We start from the raw sequence: 15995 nt of genomic DNA on the forward strand, positions 1-15995 counted from the left end.
AATAGATAAGAAACAAGAAGTAAATGTCTTTCTCACCAAAGGGACATAAGCAATCAAGTACTACAATCTACAACAATGTAAATGGATAATCTAAATTACAAAAAAACTTTATAATGTGCTAGAAGTTGGCCTAGCGGTGTAATCTATTGTCAAATCATTTGAGTTTGTTAAATTAAAAAAAATATATATGTATCAGTTATTTATTGCTTAAACAAAATTTTTGCATTAGGAAAGTTCAATGTGGTTATTGACTTCATTGGTTGATTCATTTTACACATTTTCCAGATTCACCCAAAGTGATACACTAAAACCATTGGCTTGTATCTCCCATTAGTCTAATTTTCCACTATAGAATTTTGGGACCTAAACTACTAACAGAATATTTGAACTCACTAGAATAGCAACTAGGCTGTAATAACAAAGGCACACGGGGGAACGTACCCCCCACAGTTTTAGAAAAGCTGCCCTAAACAGTAAATTGTTGTTTAATTAACAAACACATAATAAACAATTTACAAATATATTTTTCACCAAAATTTAATGTTACACAAGAAGGCAAAGAAAAAATAGTTTCATTGATGATATTATCTAATATTCTTAAGCGAGCAATTCCTGTATATATATTTTATATCGAAAACGGCTCAAACGATTTTCTTTAAAATTTCAAGGTCTATGTATTTACATGAGAGAAAAAAATCTCGAGTCCTTGACCACAAGAGGAAAACTTAAGGTCGACCGTTATATCGGTTTGAAAATGTTTATCGAAAATATAAGTTTGGCTTGAATGTTTTATTAATGAAAATTTTCCATATGACATCAAGTGGAAAAAACTTGACACAGCTTACGTCAACAAGGCCAACAGCAGGAAAGTAGAAAAAAAAAACTTGACACCAATAAATATTTTCTCAGGTAGATACAATCTTTAATTCCGGCTGGCCGAATGGGTAAAATCGTTCGTTCAATGAACTTTGTCAAAGTCACAAGTTAGACACAGGATAGTTTATTATTATTATTTTTTAATATTGTTTTTTTTTAAATTCTAGCCTAAGTTGTTTAATTGAGGTATTGTCTTTAAAAAAATGAATTTTAAAAACGTTTTTCTAGTTTAAAATAAATAATACGCCTACATTGGTTTAGTTGTAGATCTGCTAGCAGTCTGGGGCTACAAGTCAACGACCAACCAACAACATGAAAACTGCACATGTTTAACTTGATTTTAATGGTGTCGCCCATTTTCCTGGTCGCCCACTGAACTTGATGCTCTTAGAAGGTGCACATTGAAACACGCAATAAAGACACGTGCATTTTTGTTTTGTTTTGTTTTTCCAAAGACCATATCGACTCAGTCTGCATGTCTGGTACAAAGTTCAACTCACTCTGCATGTCTGGTACAAAGTTCAACTCACTCTGCATGTCTGGTACAAAGTTCAACTCACTCTGCATGTCTGGTACAAAGTTTAACTCACTCTGCATGTCTGGTACAAAGTTTAACTCACTCTGCATGTCTGGTACAAAGTTCAACTCACTCTGCATGTCTGGTACAAAGTTCAACTCACTCTGCATGTCTGGTACAAAGTTCAACTCACTCTGCATGTCTGGTACAAAGTTCAACTCACTCTGCATGTCTGGTACAAAGTTCAACTCACTCTGCATGTCTGGTACAAAGTTCAACTCACTCTGCATGTCTGGTACAAAGTTCAACTCACTCTGCATGTCTGGTACAAAGTTCAACTCACTCTGCATGTCTGGTACAAAGTTCAACTCACTCTGCATGTCTGGTACAAAGTTCAACTCACTCTGCATGTCTGGTACAAAGTTCAATTCACTCTGCATGTCTGGTACAAAGTTCAACTCACTCTGCATGTCTGGTACAAAGTTCAACTCACTCTGTATGTCTGGTACAAAGTTTGTACACGTTATTTCTTTCACTTCACTGCCTGGTCATGAGGTATGCACGTGGGATTGGGGTTCGGTTGTTACGATGTCCCATGGTTCATACCCTCCCTACCCGCTGCCATACCCCGTCGTCCTGCGGGAGGCATGGACTAGGAAGTAGAATATCTTCAATTCTGAAAGAACATCCGAAACATGTCAAACATTTTACAAACATTCTCGGATAATGTTGAAACTTTTCCCAATTATTCATTCACACAAGGCATAAATCAATTGAAAAAAACAACAAGTTAATAAGTCTATAAACAAAAATTATTAAACAAACAAACATATGAAAGTTTATATTTTGTACAAATTCAGATTCCCTGGTGGTTTGGACCTCTAACATATTATACATCTAGATCTATGGAATATTCATGCCATGTTTCAGCAAACTATTCTAATGTCTATAAAGAACATGCAGACACGTGACATTTTCCCTCATATTCGTTGCTTGATAAGTTTCTTAATATCAGGTGACCGAGCCTAGCTCGGATGAATAATTTGTTAAGGAAGGATATTAACCCGAAGTCATTTTGAGAATATTTTTGTACCAGGTGGCCGAACCTCGCTCTGTTAAATAATTTCGGAAGGTTATATACCCGAAGTCATTTTGAGAATATTCTTGTAATTACGAAAATGAACGATCGGATAAAGACTACTAATCTGAAGAGTTGTTTTAGTGTTCTGTTAGTTCTAATTGTAGGCCTAATTGTACATGTCGATTAAATTTAAAGTCTTTTAAGTCCTCCTACAGTCTAGACAAACTACAGCTCACGTCCGTCTTATAGTTTTACAATCCATCTTTTGCGTAAAACTATTGTAGGCTTACTATTATTGGCTTGGAAGAAAGTCTTTGCAATGTAACTTCTCTACGTTATAGGGTAAAACATGCACTTAGTGACAAAGTAAAATGGCGCTTTTTTAGCGGCCCCCGTAAGGGGAAAAAGCCGCTATTAGGTTTGTGCAAAATGTCCGTCTGTCCGTCTGTCACACTCAGATCTCGAAAACTAGAAGAGATATGAAAAATATTATTTCATCATTAAATCCGGCTTGAAAAGTTTAGGTGCAACGGCTACTTTTGGTTTTCTAAAAGCAAACCGTTTAATTTATAAAATTAATTATGAAAGCCATTTTTTCATAAAAATACACCAATTCTAAAACAATTACGTAAATGTAAGGGAGGCAATGTTACAATATGCTAACAAAGATGGACAATTTTTGTGTATTTTCAGTATCACTAAGTCAAATATATTTTTAAAATGTACAGGAAATGTTTACAACAAATACAAATAATAGTTAAAGACGTTTTTTCTGGTCAACTAGCTGCTAAAATTAAAAGAAAACATTTCTGTTTGTTTATAAAGGCTAATAATGCACTTTGTATGTAAATATCACGCACATTTTTTTAAATGGACTTTTTATGCAGCGATTTTCGTGCAGTAGCGTAACGTCGCAACATGATCAGGTGCTAAACCAATTCCTTAAATTTTTAAAAAAAATCAGATTTTATTTATTTTTTGTTTAGTGCCCCCATCCGAATAAAAGAAGCTTATTTTTGTGCGTTTTGTCTGTTGGTCGGTCTGTCCGTCACGATTAGATTTAAAAAACTAGAACTCTAAAAGCTATTGAAAATCTGATTTACCCTTAAATGTTCCTCCCATAACATCTCAATAGTTTTAAGTATCTAAAATTGATTGTTCCGGATTTTTTTGTGCAAAACTAATCAACGCCAACAAATGTTTGTTTGCTCTTCTAACTTATATTACATTCAATTTCCATGCTTAAACGTTGCAAAAACACATTATCAATAATATGTTGTTCCGTTTTTTATGTAAATAGCATATTAATGCTAAATCATAATCTATATACTGACATATATTTCATTAAGTGTAAAAATGTTCCGGATATTGTTTTATAAATCATGAATTATGCCTAATGATTGTTTGAAATCGCATAAGGCTTTTAAAAAAAGTAATTTACTAGAATTGATTACTGAAAATTACTTTTTAGACATTTAATTTTCTTGTAAAACATAGCATAGAAGTTTTGTAATCGATAAAGAAAGTTCCGGATTTTGTTTCTTACAAATCGTCGCCAGAAATTTCCGAATTTATTTAAAAATCTACTAACGCCAAATAATTGTTTGAACTCCCTCTTCTAATTAATAAACAAATAATCTTCTCATTTACGAAATAATGTTTTTACGGATTTTTATGAAAAATATTTTAACTCACTACTCTCTTACAGTACATTTAACTTTCTACCTAAAACATTAAAAAATCTAATTATCGTTAATATTATGTTCCGATTTTTAAGGAAAACAGAATCCAAACACCAAAGTAAGGTATGAAAATATCTCCACGTGGCTGTAGTACATCTAATTTTTATACGAGACCATCCAAAAAATTTAATTAACGGTATTACATTTATCTGAAATTCTCTTTTTCTTTTACTATTTATACAAACATCCGGAACAATCTATTATATAAACTTTTCAATTGTGTTCATACCTAAAAATTATTGCGATGTTTTGAAAAGTAAAATAAAGGTTAATCAATTTTTAATAACTTTTAGTTGTTTTTTTTATATCAAGATAACGGACAGACCGACTGACAGACAAAACGCAAAAACAATGTGGCTTTGATCCTTTTTAAATAATATCTATTAGAACTCAGTGCACCAATGTCTATGAACCCTCGTTAAATATCTCGTGTAAATAAAGACATTTTTTTTTATGGTACCGGTACTAGCCTATTGTGAGGTAATGGAATTTTTTTTCTTTGACGTCATATGAATGGACTCTTTAAATGTAATGTTAAAAGAACGCACTCGGTGCACCAATGTCTATTAACCCTCGGAAAAATTGCTTGTATTAATGAAAACATATTTTAGTCTAACTAAGCCGTGTGACGTAGTGTTTTTTTTTCCTTTGACGTCACATGGAATGAATTCTTTAAATGAAATGCTAAAAGAACGCACTCGGTGCACCAATGTCTATGAACACTCGAGAAATGGCTCGTGTTGATAAAGGTAATTTTTAGTCTAGCTAGGCCTTGTGACGTAGTGTTTTTTTTTCCTTTGACGTCATATGGAATGAATTCTTTAAATGAAATGCTAAAAGAACGCACTCGGTGCACCAATGTCTATGAACACTCGATAAAAGGCTCGTAATGATGAAGGCGATTTTTATTCTAGCTAGGCCGTGTGACGTAGTGTTTTTTTTCCTTTGACGTCATATGGAATGAATTCTTTAAATGAAATGCTTAAAGAACGCACTCGGTGCACCAAAGTCTATGAACACTCGATAAATGGCTCTTATAGATGAAGGCGATTTTTAGTCTAGCTAGGCCGTGTGACGTAGTGTTTTTTTTTCCCTCTGACGTTATATGGAATTAATTCTTCAAATGAAATGAAAAAAGAACTCGGTATAGTAATGTTTATTAAGCCTCGTTATGTGACTCGCGTTTAAAAAAGGAATGATATCTTGATTTAGATCTAATCTAGATTTTTTAAACTAGATCTAGATTTTTATTACAGTATATCTAGATCTGGATTTATATTCTAATTAAAATTATTTTAGAGTCTAGATCTAGAATTTCTAGATCTAGTTTAGACTAAAATAGACTAGATTAAGATGTAGAATTTCCATTTCTAAACTTAAAGTGTAAAAAAAAAGTGTAGATTTTCATTTCCAAACGTTTTGATCAATATTGTAATGTTTTAATATACTAAAACTAATCTACTATTTTTTTATTAAATTTAAATTTACGGCAAATGAATCTTTGAAACATTATTACTTTTGACCATCGGATGGCTGCCTGCTCGTGCGGCTTGCGCGCTGGACTGTCGTTCAGATTTATGGATGGCCCAGGGTTCAAACCCTGCCCGCTCCCATCCCCCGTCGTCCTGCGGGAGGTTTGGACAAGGAAGTAATTATCTTCAACTCTGAAGGAACATCCGAAACGTGTAAAACATTTTACATCAAAATTAAATCACCTCTTGAATATTATTTGCGAATATGCAGATCCGACTTCGACGGGGGCCGCCTCTGAGTTTGTGTAACACAAACTCTCTTTGTAGTCTTGTTTCTTATTAGACTTAAATCATGGCATTAGTTTTCTAAAGAAACGTTTCCGTGGGGCACCTCTGTTACGCCAAACAATATGCTCGTTACCCATACGGGTTACGTGCCCTGCCCAGCCTGACTGTCGGACTATAGGAAGTTCATACCGGCTTTTGCCATCCATCCATCCTAGTGGTGCTATGGCCTGCTTTTACACATCCATCCATTCAGATCTCTCCTGGCCCTAACTCCAAGCTTTTTACCGAGGTTTATAGTTAAATCAAAAGAGGCTGCAGTGTACGCAAACTCGTTGACCGCTAGATGGATATCATGTTTAGTGTGAGCAAGTAAGGCGTAGAGAAGTTGTGTTATGACCATTTCCTTTGTTTTGGTACAGGAGAGGTAGACACTGAAGCATGAACACATGGTAATAATTCACCAGCAAAATAATAATAATAATAATAAGGCTTGTCTTAGAGTCCGAAAATTAATGAGGATTGCAGCTGTGACCTACATATCTTACCACATCCAGGGCAAGCATAACCATTGTCCGCGATGCTCGATTAAGATTTTCTTTTAGCGTCTGCGTCTGTCCTCGGCAGCAAATTTTCTTTTGGTCTCAAATGTGTATCCGCGGCCTTTGTATAGAGGGAATTCTTTAAGTCCGACAGTTACGCTGGACAGAGCAGTATCCTGTATGGGAGACGAATCTCAGACGAACGCATGCCAAAGACAGTCTTTTTTGGTGACCTAAAAAGTGGTCGACGTAACACCGAAACCCTTAAAAGACCAGCTTATGGCGCAAACTTGACTTAGCTGACATAGAAGAGAGCACATGGTTGCATGCACAGTTGGAATATTTAACGTAACACTTCGCTTAGTGAACCACCAGTTAATGATTCCAGTAGTTCGTGGAACACCTATTCAGCGCTTGTGGAACACTAGCGTTTCGCGTAACACAGTTTGGGAAACCCTGATATAGAGTAAAGACATATTTCAAGAAACCGTTTTTCATGTTTACATATAATTGTTTACATCAAATCAGAACACATAATTTCAGTGGCGTAGATAGGGATTTGACATCATTTGGGGGCTTGACCTCTTTAGGGTCCCATGCATTTTGATATTCGACATGATGACATTAATGAAAAAAAAAATAATTCGGGGGAATTCTCAAATACTTCCTCGCAATAGCTACGCCACTGCATAATTTATCAATTCTGATAGTACCAACGAGCGCTATAGTTGTTGTATTTCTTATATATTTCAGGAATTTCACTTTTGTCAATAGTCTCAGATGTCGCTATAGACACACCACACTTGAAAGTGCCCAAATGTACATACTCAGTACGAAACCAATCTTTGCCCAAGATATAGACCGGCGCTCCACAAGAACCCATGCAGGTTGGTGTTGTGTATATGTATTTACGGTACCCAAGGTTCATTTCTTGACCAACATCCACGCCGAAGCCAACAGAGACGCGCTTCGCTCCTCCATGAGGATGGGATACAATGATAACAAGTTTCTCCATGTCTTTCTCGTCCTTGTATCTATCATGAAACACTTTCCAGTTAGTGTTAAACCTTTTTATCTCAGCGAAGAGATTCTTGGCAACTTCTTCATTACACGTATCAATTTCCAGCAAAGCCAGCTCCACAGTGCTTGAGCCCCATTTCAATTTTCTCCCAATGAAATCGACTCTTCGACTTGTATCTTGTGTGTCATCAAAGAATAATGTGCATGTTGTATCCCCTGCTTCTCCGTCGTCCATCACGATGTGGGTTGATGTAAATATTTTCACAGACCACCAGACACGACTTGGATTCATGGAGAGCCTACATCTCTTGCAAGTGCAACATCCTTTCGATTTTTTCACAACATCACCAATTCGGCCAGTTCCAGTCCTCAGTGTCTTCGTTCCTCGCCATTCGTGCAATGGATATTCTTTGTTGGTTCCGGATATATAGCTTGGTCTTCTTTCACTGACGTAGTTAGCTTTTAAACGTACAGTCAGACTGGCAATAGACTTCACAAGTTCATAGAGGTCTTCATCATCTCTGTATCTCTCTGGGAGGTGATACTTTGTAAATTCGAGAAACAAGAATCATGTCCTGGTGCTCAAGTTTATGTTCACACTGAGAACAGCCTAAAGAAGCAACATAGACCTCGTGTTGACCTGAAAGAAATGTATGATTTTGTGAAAATTAATTTGTATACATAGATTTTTAGTTGTAGCCTATATGTTTACAAATATTTACAAAGTTTCAGTCCTACTTGATACGATGAAGGGAAAATGGAGAACTAACGTGTTGAAAATTAGCATCAGGTAAACAAAGTAGTATCTGCCTTTTAGCAACACATTCCAACAAATGTGTCGACATCCTAATGTTGAATTCCCAATGTTGACATCCTAATGTTGAATTCCCAATGTTGACATCCTAATGTTGAATTCCCAATGTTGACATCCTAATGTTCAATTCCAAATGTTGACATCCTAATGTTGAATTCCCAATGTTGACATCCTAATGTTGAATACCCAATGTTGACATCCTAATGTTGAATTCCAAATGTTGACATCCTAATGTTGAATTCCAAATGTTGACATCCTAATGTTGAATTCCAAATGTTGACATCCTAATGTTGAATTCCTAATGTTGACATCCTAATGTTGAATTCCCAATGTTGACATCCTAATGTTGAATTCCAAATGTTGACATCCTTATGTTGAATTCCCAATGTTGGCATCCTAATGTTGAATTCCCAATGTTGACATCCTAATGTTGAATTCCAAATGTTGACATCCTAATGTTGAATTACCAATGTTGACATCCTAATGTTGAATTCCCAATGTCGACATCCTAATGTTGAATTCCCAATGTCGACATCCTAATGTTGAATTACCAATGTTGACATCCTAATGTTGAATTCCCAATGTCGACATCCTAATGTTGAATTCCCAATGTCGACATCCTAATGTTGAATTCCCAATGTTGACATACTAATGTTGAATTCCCAATGTCGACATCCTAATGTTGAATTCCCAAGGTCGACATACTAATGTTGCATTCCCAATGTTGACATCCTAATGTTGAATTCCCAATGTTGACATCCTAATGTTGAATTCCCAATGTTGACATCCTAATGTTGAATTCCCAATGTTGACATCCTAATGTTGAATTCCCAATGTTGACATCCTAATGTTGAATTCCCAATGTTGACATCCTAATGTTGAATTCCCAATGTTGACATCCTAATGTTGAATTCCCAATGTCGACATCCTAATGTTGAATTCCCAAGGTCGACATCCTAATGTTGAATTCCAAATGTTGACATGCTAATGTTGAATTCCAAATGTTGGCATCCTAATGTTGAATTCCAAATGTTGACATCCTAATAATGCTCTCAACTGGATCATTTCCGTTAAGTACAAAATGACCCACGATGACCTGCATTAAATAAGCAGAAAATACCTCCAGACAATTGATTTATATATATATATATATATATATATATATATATATTAATCAATTAATAGAAAACTCTGGAGAATGCTAACTGTAGCACACAAGGAAATAACGCATTGACTTCTAGGCAAGCAATATAAACTACCTTTTTTTTTCCCAAGCTTCTATTACCTCCCACTGTCTAGCCAGAGTCTCTTATACTATTCCTCCTACGTTCCATTCTCAGATCAAGTTAAAATCTTGCGTAACTGTTCCTAGTTGATGACAATACGTGAATCAATAAAACAAAATGTAAAGTCTGTAAATCACAAAGAGGGGTAATTAATTAATTTTGTTTTATATAGACAAAGGGGAGTTAAACCTTGCAGCATTGAGACATATTGTAGTAAATGTGCCGGTTCTTCTCCTTAGATTAGCTTTGTTTTTGTTTTTAAACGTAATTTCTTTTTAAAATTTACTGCTTTGTTTATTTATATTTAAAATCAAAATCAAATCAAAAGTATAGAACTAGTTGAAAAGAAATATTTACCATACAGAATATCTCTAGCTTGAAAGAAGTAAGAATATATATGGCCCATTTGAGTTGTGGGTTTATTTTTATTTTTTTAACCAAGCGCTGGAATGAAATGGTGTCTCTGATCAATTAAAGCACAGCTCAAAGAACAACAGGGTTAGCCTACTATTCCTGAGCTTACACATTAACACACAATAATCACACACACACACACACTCACATACAAATTTAAGGATTGTTTTTTTTTTCATTACTCAGAATAGTTTAAGTAGGCTTTCGGTTTCGTTTTTGGAGCGCCACCTTTACAATACTTTACATTGACGCAGTCTCTATACAACATTCCTAAGAATTGATTTTTTCTATTATTGATTATATCATCGAACCTGTTAGCAAATAATTTTTTTTCTAAGATTTAGACGTTAAAATGTATACAAGTAACCATCACAACAAGAACGGATCCAAAATTATTTTTTTTGGGGGGGGGGGTTGACTTTGTAACCAGGACATTAACACTGTCAGCCAACATACACGGATGTAAATACATGCACACACATAAATATATCACAATCGAAGGCCTAACGTCATACAGCCGTTGGGCCTTCGAATGAGAGAACCCATCCAAAATTTAACCCCACCCATTGACCAAATCTCTAAAATAGAAACTCCTCAGAACCCTCCTTGGCTAATGAATAAACCCAAATTAAATTTATCCCTCCTTAATTTCAAAAAAGAAAATACAGACCCAAGCATACTACAAGTCCACTTTAGGGAACTGCAGGAGAGCTACGGAGATTGTGGCACCATCTACACAGACGGATCCAAAATGGAGGGAAAGGTCGCGTGTGCCTGCTCCTTTCGGAACAAAACAATCTCCCGTAGACTCCCCGATGGCTGCTCCATCTTTACGGCCGAATTGCACGCAATATTGCTTGCACTTATGGCCGTAAAAGCATCAGAAAGGAGGAAATTTATAATCTGCTCCGACTCCAAATCTGCATTGCAAGCTTTGAGGCGGATGAAGACTGACATCCCATTGGTACATAAGAGCCTGAAGCTGTTGGACCAAATAACAGCCGACCGTAGGGATGTCACCTTCATCTGGGTCCCCTCCCATGTTGGCATTGAGGGAAACGAAGCCGCAGACAGAGAAGCAAAGAGAGCCCTAAATCATGCGGTGTCAGGAACCCAAATTCCCTACTCGGACCTGAGACAAAGTATTGCCTCTGCCACCTATCGAGAGTGGCAGAACCGATGGGAGGCTGAGACTCACAGTAAACTCAGGCAGATTGTGGCGGATGTCAGGTGGCGGCCCACATCTAAGGGTCTGACAAGGTGTGGTAGCACGACCATGTCCAGACTTAGGATTGGCCACACCTACATCAAGCACTCATTTGTACTGAAGAGAGAGGAGCCCCCACTTTGTGAGTACTGTGACTCTCGCCTCACCGTGGAACATATCCTCGTTGATTGCCCCAGATACCAGGATGTCAGGGCGAAATATTTTAGAGTCACTAATTTAAATACACTATTTGATAATGTCGACCCTGGGAAGGTACTGGGCTTTATCCGGGAAGTGGGGCTATCTACGAAGATCTGATTTATGAATTTGTGAACATGCACTATTTACATTAGATTTTTACCAAATATTTAAATTTTTACTTCCTTTACTATTTTAACTATGAATAGACCTTGATTTTAATGATATGACTGTATAGAATCTGGCCCTTGTTGTTTAGAGAGAAAGGGATCCTTAAGGGACTGCAGGCACGACATGGCCTAAATTGTGCCGATGTGCCTCAAATAAAAAATCAAAAATCAAATCAATTATAAATATATCAGGACTATGTTACTCTATGCAGTTGAACTTTAAGAGTTATTTAGCATTCAAACAAGATTGAACAAAAACAAGAGATGCCGATATCAAATCTCGATCAAAACACTAAATGCATCTAAATCATAATAACTAAGAATATAGACATGAAAATATTCTTAAATGCGTTCTTAAATAAAGGTACCGGTATTGTAGAAAAAAAAAGTCAAAGAAACTAATACTTCACATAACATTAAACAACGCTATGGCACACCTGTAATAATGCAGTGGGTATCGAGTCACATAAGTGTGACTGGCAACACTGTTGCAGACTCCTTGGCCCACCAGGGTGGGCAAATTCCACCCACTGAACAGGCTGTATGTTTTCATCATGCCCTGGCTATAATTTAAAAAAAAAACAGAAATGGAAAAGTGATTTGAGTGCTGGGACAATTCCCAAAAAGCCCGTGGAGTCTGGGAGCATATGAGCGCCCTGACCGCACTTCCCCGTGGTGGAGGCTGTCCAGACCTGAGCAAGCTATTATAGCACAGTGCAGGACAGGCCATTGTCCTGTTGGCTCATATTTCTCACGGCTATGGCCAAATTTCGATTCACGGTGCCCCCGCTGCGGGGAGGAAGAGGAAACCGTGTTTCATATTCTGTTTGACTGCCCCAGACTTGCTGATCTCCGTCTCGACAGGTCTGGGAAACCAAAAATTCTCGACCTGTATGGCGACATTTATGCACTACGCAAGACAGCAGGGTTTCTGTCCAGGGCTTTTGCAAGAGAGGATTTGAACCTCTCAAGCCCTCACTCAAATGGAGTTTGATGATGATGACTGATCCACAAAAGTTATTGGCCATAAAGTATTTAAATGCCTTGAAGAATTGAATTATGCTAAACTAAACAACAAATAGTCTGGCAAAAACGTCATTGCTGAAATACATTGATGGGTCGTCTTTTGACAGATTGCTCTACACTCTCTGTCTGACACTGGACTACATGATATTGACAGACTACTCTACACTCTCTTTGTGACACTGAACTAGATGATATTGACAGGTTGAACCTCGCGACCTTAATTTTGTTTAGCTATTGAATAACCTAAATAACCTCTAAACCTGATTGTAATAGATACATCTGAGAAGATATCGACGCCTACTCTGGCAAAGAATCGAGATTAGTACATACAACTCCAACACTGGCACCCTATAAACGAAATAAACACAAAACTCAACTTCTACTCTAATACTAGAAATAGTGACAACCTCATACAACATATAATAAGAGATATCACAAACGAAGTCTGTGGCATTTTATGTCTCTGGGAATGACAGCTTCCCTTTGCAAATTCTTGTGTGACTAAAGAGGCCAATCCTTGATACACAGCTGTGGTCGCAGGTTGGGCATATGTAATCACCAGGCGCCGTTGCATTTTCACAAACGAAGTAACTCATCCAAAACAGGGGTCTAAAAATCCTACCGAATAATAATTCCAAGGAACTAGTACTTGTTTACACAGATTAATAATCTTGTTACAGACCAACACACCGTCCGTTTCAACCAAATTCCGAGTGTGAACTTCCTTATGGCAAAAGAATGACCAATAAATGCCACCGGACTTTGTGACGTAGCAAACAATTCAAAACAAAAAATGCAAGGCGCTCTCGCCTCGCACAAGAATTACGAGTAGAGAAAAAAAAATTAACAGAGTTGGTAGAAAGCAAAAGACACTTGTCTAAACCACGTGACAGCCGTACACTGCAAAGTAATTAAACACTGTTTAAGACGCAAGTTTAAAATAAGCTCAAAACTCCACTTCAACAATGACCTTGCTATGAAAGTTGTCAGGCCAAACTTACCTCTCTAAGGGCAGCAATGCTCATGCCCAGGCGGGTCAGTTTAAATACCATCAGTGTAGAAATTTGCTGAGAGCAGTCGTTCCTGTATCTGTCCTGCTTTGTAAGCGCATTACAAAACGCATTTTTTTAAAGACTGTAATAAATTTCTACGCTCCAGGCTGCTGACACAACAGGATGCCATAAAAGAATTCTCTAGCGCCTTGAGCGACTCCAAGGCAAAGAGGACAGCGCGCACACACTTGCAGTCTTCGGTGATTTCATTGACCAAAATGGGGAATAAAAAATAAATAATAGTACAGACCTGTGACATAGCAACAAGCTATTGGTCTAAACTGCACACAGGTTGCGACGTTGCTGATCAGTGTTCAGGCCTTCAATATAGGTCTCGATTGAACTCCCTAGGTATTACGACACCAAAATTGACCAACACTGTTATAGTACTAATCAATCTATAAACCCAGAACACTATTTTATGTTTTTGTACACATTGGATTTTACCGTGCTCCTTCTTTGCAATAGTCTTGTAAGAATCTGCTTGACATTTATAGTGTAAGCTTTGTTATACAAGGCTACTTTTAACATATTTTAAAATGTATTGACCTTGAGTCACTCCATGGGAAAACCAGAGCCTCAGACTTATTTGATAAAGCGACGTCATTTATAGAAAATCAGCAATTAAATTTGCCTAAACTCTTTAGTATAGGTTTTAATGGATTACTTCAATGACTGGTAGAGTTGCGGGAATTGTAACTTTGCTTCAAACGTTTTTAGGGAACGTGAAAAAGATCAAAACGTCTTGGTGTAGTCTAATAATGAACTTTCTGTGTGTAGTCACTTAATGAACTTCCTGTGTGCAGTCACTTAATGAACTTTCTGTGTGCAGTCACTTAATGAACTTTCTGTGTGTAGTCTAATAATGAACTTTCTGTGTGCAGTCACTTAATGAACTTTCTGTGTGTAGTCACTTAATGAACTTTCTGTGTGTAGTCACTTAATGAACTTTCTGTGTGTAGTCTAATAATGAACTTTCTGTGTGTAGTCTAATAATGAACTTTCTGTGTGTAGTCTAATAATGAGCTTTATGTGTGTAGTCACTTAATAAACTTTCTGTGTGAAGTCACTTAATACTTTTGATGCCACAGTGAGGATGATCACGTTTGGAGATAGGCCCTTTAGCAAGCAAATTAAATGTTATCAAGAACATTAAGGAAATTATAAGAACTTCTTTAACCCAGGAAAGTCTTAGATTTTGACTATAAAGAATATTGAGTAGGATATCAATAAGCTGAAAGGACTCGAAACAAGTTGATCACATTTTTACCAACGCCAAGTCTCATAAATTATGATAGCAATAATGTTTATAATAAACTTTTATTAAAGTCCGAAGATATCGAGGAGCACTAGACGTTGTCCCGCGGTGGTCCATTTTTAGGTTTTCTTTTGGCCATCTACATGGATTTGCTTTTGTCCCAAATGTGCATCCCGAGGCCTTTGTAAGAAACCTCCATCTGTTTGAAGGTAGGCGTCAATCTTTTGTTGTATGTATATAAATCAACAGAAAATTGTGTAGATTGTTAGGATGTCATACATTTAATAAAACATTGAATTGAATGTAAATGTTCCTGTCGAATATGTATGACCTGGATCAAAACGTTTTATGAACAGCTGAAGCCGGGTAATCGGACGACAACAGGAAGTGATAGTCTGGTCCAATTAACTGTATTTGTAAAATATTTATTTCGGTAAATAAGTATTTGCTCAAAATAATTTAAGAGCCTGGTCCTATAACCATTGCCAGGTATTTCTTGACTGTCCCTTCTTGCACTTTCCTTTTGGAGTTCCTGGTGAGGGCTTGTGTTGTTGAATGAAGGATTGCGCCGGGGTCTCTAAATAAATATCTGCTACATTGTGATCTTGTCTAACCAGCAGATTCTAAGAATCTTTTTGAGATAGGGGAATAACTGTTATTTTAATGGTGGTGACAATGGTTCTCCAGGTCTCTGCTTCATAATGCAGTATTGACTTGGTATCACAGAGTCCCTGTATCCCAAGATATTCTTCAGCTGATGAAAGGCTGCTCGAGCTTTACCAATGCGGGTTCTAACATGACTTTACTATTGGAATAAATCTTTCAAACATTATTCACGAATCATAAATCTCTATATCGTAATTATATGATTATACTTGTTTAGTTTTGAGACTGAAGATTTTATAACATTTTACAACGATAACATAATATTTAGATTCAGTACCTCAGCTTGTATTTTAAATAGCTATTATGAAATTTCAAAATTTTATACTCATTATTAGTTGGATTTTATAATTGTTATTTAACAATTTTTGT

General features: G+C 36.6%; 1 protein-coding gene across 2 annotated transcripts; it reads right to left on the bottom strand.

Moving 5' to 3' along the window:
• Nucleotides 1-521: 521 nt before the first annotated feature.
• Nucleotides 522-10415, bottom strand: LOC129922816 (uncharacterized). 2 transcript variants are annotated; one of them, XM_056010355.1, is made up of 2 exons: nucleotides 9993-10295; nucleotides 522-2069 (listed from the first exon to the last, which is right to left on the bottom strand). In XM_056010355.1, the coding sequence occupies exon 2, from the start codon at nucleotides 1861-1863 to the stop codon at nucleotides 1264-1266; it is 600 nt and encodes a 199-aa protein (XP_055866330.1). In that variant the 5' UTR covers nucleotides 1864-2069; nucleotides 9993-10295; the 3' UTR covers nucleotides 522-1263. The 2 variants fall into 2 exon arrangements, 1 of the variants encoding a protein (XP_055866330.1); XR_008774726.1 differs by lacking the exon at nucleotides 522-2069 and adding an exon at nucleotides 9298-9445 and having other exon boundaries at nucleotides 9993-10415.
• Between the last annotated feature and the right edge of the window lie 5580 nt (nucleotides 10416-15995).

The sequence above is a fragment of the Biomphalaria glabrata genome, chromosome 14, assembly GCF_947242115.1.
Source record: "Biomphalaria glabrata chromosome 14, xgBioGlab47.1, whole genome shotgun sequence".
Taxonomy (NCBI): Eukaryota; Metazoa; Mollusca; class Gastropoda; family Planorbidae; genus Biomphalaria; species Biomphalaria glabrata.